This window comes from Muscardinus avellanarius (assembly GCF_963383645.1).
Source record: "Muscardinus avellanarius genome assembly, chromosome: 12".
Taxonomy (NCBI): Eukaryota; Metazoa; Chordata; class Mammalia; order Rodentia; family Gliridae; genus Muscardinus; species Muscardinus avellanarius.
Window position 1 is genome coordinate 24,990,520 of NC_137798.1, and position 4,119 is coordinate 24,994,638.

Here is a 4,119-nt window from a genome sequence, read left to right on the forward strand (position 1 = left end):
GAGAGGAATAGCTTCTTCAGACTTAGGGCATCAGTCTAATGAATTTTTTTTCAATTGACTGTTGTGAAAATCAGCATGTAGTAAAGGCAACTTCCCAAGAGGAAAAAAATTGCATTTCCAACAGACAAAAATAAAATAAAACAAAGGAAAAAGGCATAACCTCATTTGTCTTATGGTCTTTCATTCCCCAAAAATGAATGGAGCACTATATTAAATTCAACTCTTGGATACCAAACAGGTTTCTCAAAATAACACAGGTAGAAATGTCTTCAGGGCTTCTTTCATATCTTTGTTCCGGAAGTTGTAGATAATAGGATTAAAGAATGGAGTGGCTAAAGCATAGAACAAGGTCACAAATTTCTGCATCCCATGATAGTCCCCAGAGCCTGGGCTAACATACATCACCATGACTGAGCCATAGAACAGAGACACCACAGCAAGGTGAGAGGCACACGTTGAGAAAGCCTTGTGCCTTCCCAAGCCCGAGGGCATCTGTAATACTGTGCTCAGGACACAGAAGTAAGTGCCAAGAATGTACAGGAAGGTAAGAAAGATGATGAGTGAGCTAATGATACCACAGGTCAAAGTTGTTCCTGATACTGGAGCACAGGACAATGCCAGCAAAGGTGCCAGGTCACAGAGAAAATGGTCAATGGTGTTTGGTCCACAGAAGGGCAACTGAGAGATCAGGCTCAAAGGAGTCAGTAACCAGAGGAAGCCACCCACCCAGCAGAAGATCACTAACTGAGCACATAGTTTATGGGTCATGATGGATGGATAGTGCAAAGGTCTACAGATGGCAAGAAATCGATCAAAAGACATCACTGACAGAAATAAGCCCTCTGCAGCACACATGGAAAAGAAGAAGTAGAACTGGAGCAGGCAGCCTGCATAGGAGATGCTCTTGTTTTGGGATATGAGGTTGGCCAACAGTTTGGGCACATCAGAGCTGACATAGCAGACCTCCAGGAAGGAGAAGTTGGCCAGGAGGATGTACATGGGTGTGTGGAGCTTCCGGCTGCACCACACCGCACAGATGATGGATGTGTTCCCCAGGAGGGTCAGCATGTAGATGAGGGAGAAGATCACAAAGAGGAGAATCTGGATCTCCTGGCGGCAGGGGAAGCCCAGGAGGATGAACTCAGTCACAGATGCAGAGCTATTTGTCTCTGAGGCCCTCATTATTCTGACCTGTTGAGGTAAAGAAGATAGTGAGAACTAGAGAAATACACTTTTTCTTCATTCTGGGGAAGAGATATATGTGCTCTCAATTTGATTTAGTCATATTATCATCTTCCTCTTGTAAGTTTGAGCTCTTCTTTATTGTTTTCTCAACAAACATTTATTTGCACATTTTATCGTCAGTCATTGTTTTAAGACATAAGAACAATGAATACAATAAGCAAAATCTCTGACCTTAAGGAGCTTATGTCAAATATCTTCTATTCAAAACAACCTCAAACTTTATAATGTGTCTGCAGAATTTATATATAGAAGTAGCTGAGGAATTGGATTTGTTTGGAAGATATATGAGATTAGTCTTAGAACATAATTTACTTAAAAGGACACTGTTTTTACTTAGACTGCATGATAATTGGTGGTAATTTCATGGTGTAACATGATACAGATTATGGGAGAGATTTTAACTTCCCTCCACCTTTATTGTGGTATTGCCACTAACACAGTGACAAACTATTATGGCAAAAACAAGTTTTTGATGTTATCTGAGATATAAATGTTACATTCATTTGGAAAAAGTAACAGATTTGGGGGTGATAAATCAGCTTTTGCAAAGAAATAATTTCCAAAGACAATGATGGAGGGAAACATTTCTAGTTTATGATAACATAGGAAATTGTTTGGGCATATACACAAAAATGAATATGTTTAAATAACAGTCTAAAGGAATAAATACAAGACCACTTGCAGGACAATTGTCCAAAGACAAGACCACATGGCCTAAGACAAACCACGAATCTAAGTATTTTAAGATGTTTCGCTAGCTGAGAATAAAACTAGAGTTGAATTAATGAAAGATTATTAAAGCATTGTGGAAATAGCATTTTTCAAACATGGTTTTTTACAGGCTGATTAAATTAACAGAAAATAACCTAAAAACCATTTTAATAGTCCAAAGGAAAAGTGTGAAGAACTTGACATGGGATAACATACATGCAAACAGAACAGTGTTAGATTCAGAAAATATGTGAAATAGAAACCTATTTTCCCCTCTTTACAATCCAAGTGGTTGTTAAGTGGCCCCAAGGGACAGGAGAATAGAATAAGGCAAAAAAGCATGATTTCACTTTCCATTCCCCACAGATTTTACTGGGACACCTCACAGAAGGAGAGTACCACCCCACACAGCAGCCCCACTCTGAAGACAGTTCACACTCTTGCCTTAGGCTATCTCCCAGATACCAGGTTATGTCCAGTTCATTATCTTATTTTACTCTGAATATTACATTTTATTAAATAAATTACCTACTATTTGCAAAGTTCTTTCTTATACAAGTTACAGACAATGGTTGATTCCATCTAACCCCAATCAGAGTATCAAGCATAAAGAAGTCAAATAACAACAAATGCTGGCAAAGATGTGGGAAAAGAAGAACTCTTTTACACTGTTGGTGGGAGTACAAACTAGTTCAGCTGCTATGGAGATCAGTGTGGAGATTTTTTACAAAGCTGGAAATGGATCTACCATATGATCCAACTATACCACTCCTGGGTATCTTTCCAAAGGGGTTGAAATTAGAGAATTACAGTAACATATGCATACCCATGTTCATAGCAGCACAATTCATAATAGCCAAAATATGGAACCAACCTAAGTCTCCATCAACAGATGACTGGATTGCAAAATTATGGGAAATACACACAATAGAATTCTACTCAGCAATAAAGAAGAACAAGATCATGTCATTCACAAGAAGATGGAAAGACCTAGAGAACATTATGTTAAGTGAAATCAGCCAAGCACTGAAAAAGAAGGGACATATGTTGTCTCTAATATGCCCAAACTAGGGAGTATAAGGAATACCAGAGGGTCTCCAGATAATGGAGGGGAAAACTCAGCAAAGCTAGAAAGGAAGGGTAGGAGAGGAAGAAGGCTGAGATTGATTAATGGAGGAGCTACATTCAAATATGTGTAAAAGTATGAATGTAGCATGGTCAATCTGGACACTCATTGTTGGGAGGGCATCAAGCACTGTCTGAATGTATGCCATTTTCAATATGATCCACATAAAAAAATCAATAAATGCAATCAAAACATCAGTTAAAAAAAGAAAATGTGCTAGACTCTGATCTGTCAATAAAAACTATAACCAAGAAAATTAGTCATCCAAATCATTGCCATAGTCTTAAAAGATGCTTTACACATCTTCCTCTGTTACAAATCTAATCCTCTTGAAGATGATCTGCAACAGAAAAATGATAATTTGCCAAAAATAATTTTCTTCATCCTAATCTTAATAAGACTTATATAATAGGAAAGTTGTTTGTAAAGAATAATGAGGAAAATGCATATACCTTTTTCATTGCAATATATAAAACAGTAGACACCAAAGGTAATATAAATGATACTGCTCATACTCTCTTACCATGCCCATCTCTCCATAGACCAAATGCACTCAAGTGATATGAAGGGTTGCCTCTTCAGTAAAGCATCTTTTAGCACTTTTCTCTCCAAAGGTCCACTCAGACATTGCCCCAAATCTCTCTACTTCCCATTACTTATCCCTTGACTCGGTGATTCTATCTGGAGTCTTTAACCCTGGGAGCAATGGGAGCAATTAATGTGTATGATGCAGATCTGAATGTGTTTCATCTTCAGTAATTATCATACTTGAGACAAACATTATAGGAATATGCACATATGCACCCAACACTTCCATATTCTAGCCTTTAACATGATATTGTTCCTTCCAGAGTTTCATCTCCTCTAAAAATATATTGCCTCTTAGCTAACAAAATATTTCTGACATGAGATGCACCTTTACCTTCAAATATTAAGCTTAGAAACCTAACCTAGTTTCTCTCTCTAGTTGTCCAAATGTCAGTTTAAAGAGTTTGTTCACTAAATCCAGAATAATTCTATTACCATATATCCAAAGC

At 37.7% G+C, this 4,119-nt stretch overlaps 1 protein-coding gene across 1 annotated transcript; it reads right to left on the reverse strand.

Moving 5' to 3' along the window:
- Positions 1 to 243: 243 nt before the first annotated feature.
- LOC308270908 (olfactory receptor 11G2-like) lies at positions 244 to 1,182 on the reverse strand (the record flags this gene model as incomplete). The annotated part of the gene is made up of 1 exon (XM_080707062.1): positions 244 to 1,182. One exon carries the CDS (start codon positions 1,180 to 1,182, stop codon positions 244 to 246), a length of 939 nt encoding a protein of 312 aa, XP_080563188.1.
- Between the last annotated feature and the right edge of the window lie 2,937 nt (positions 1,183 to 4,119).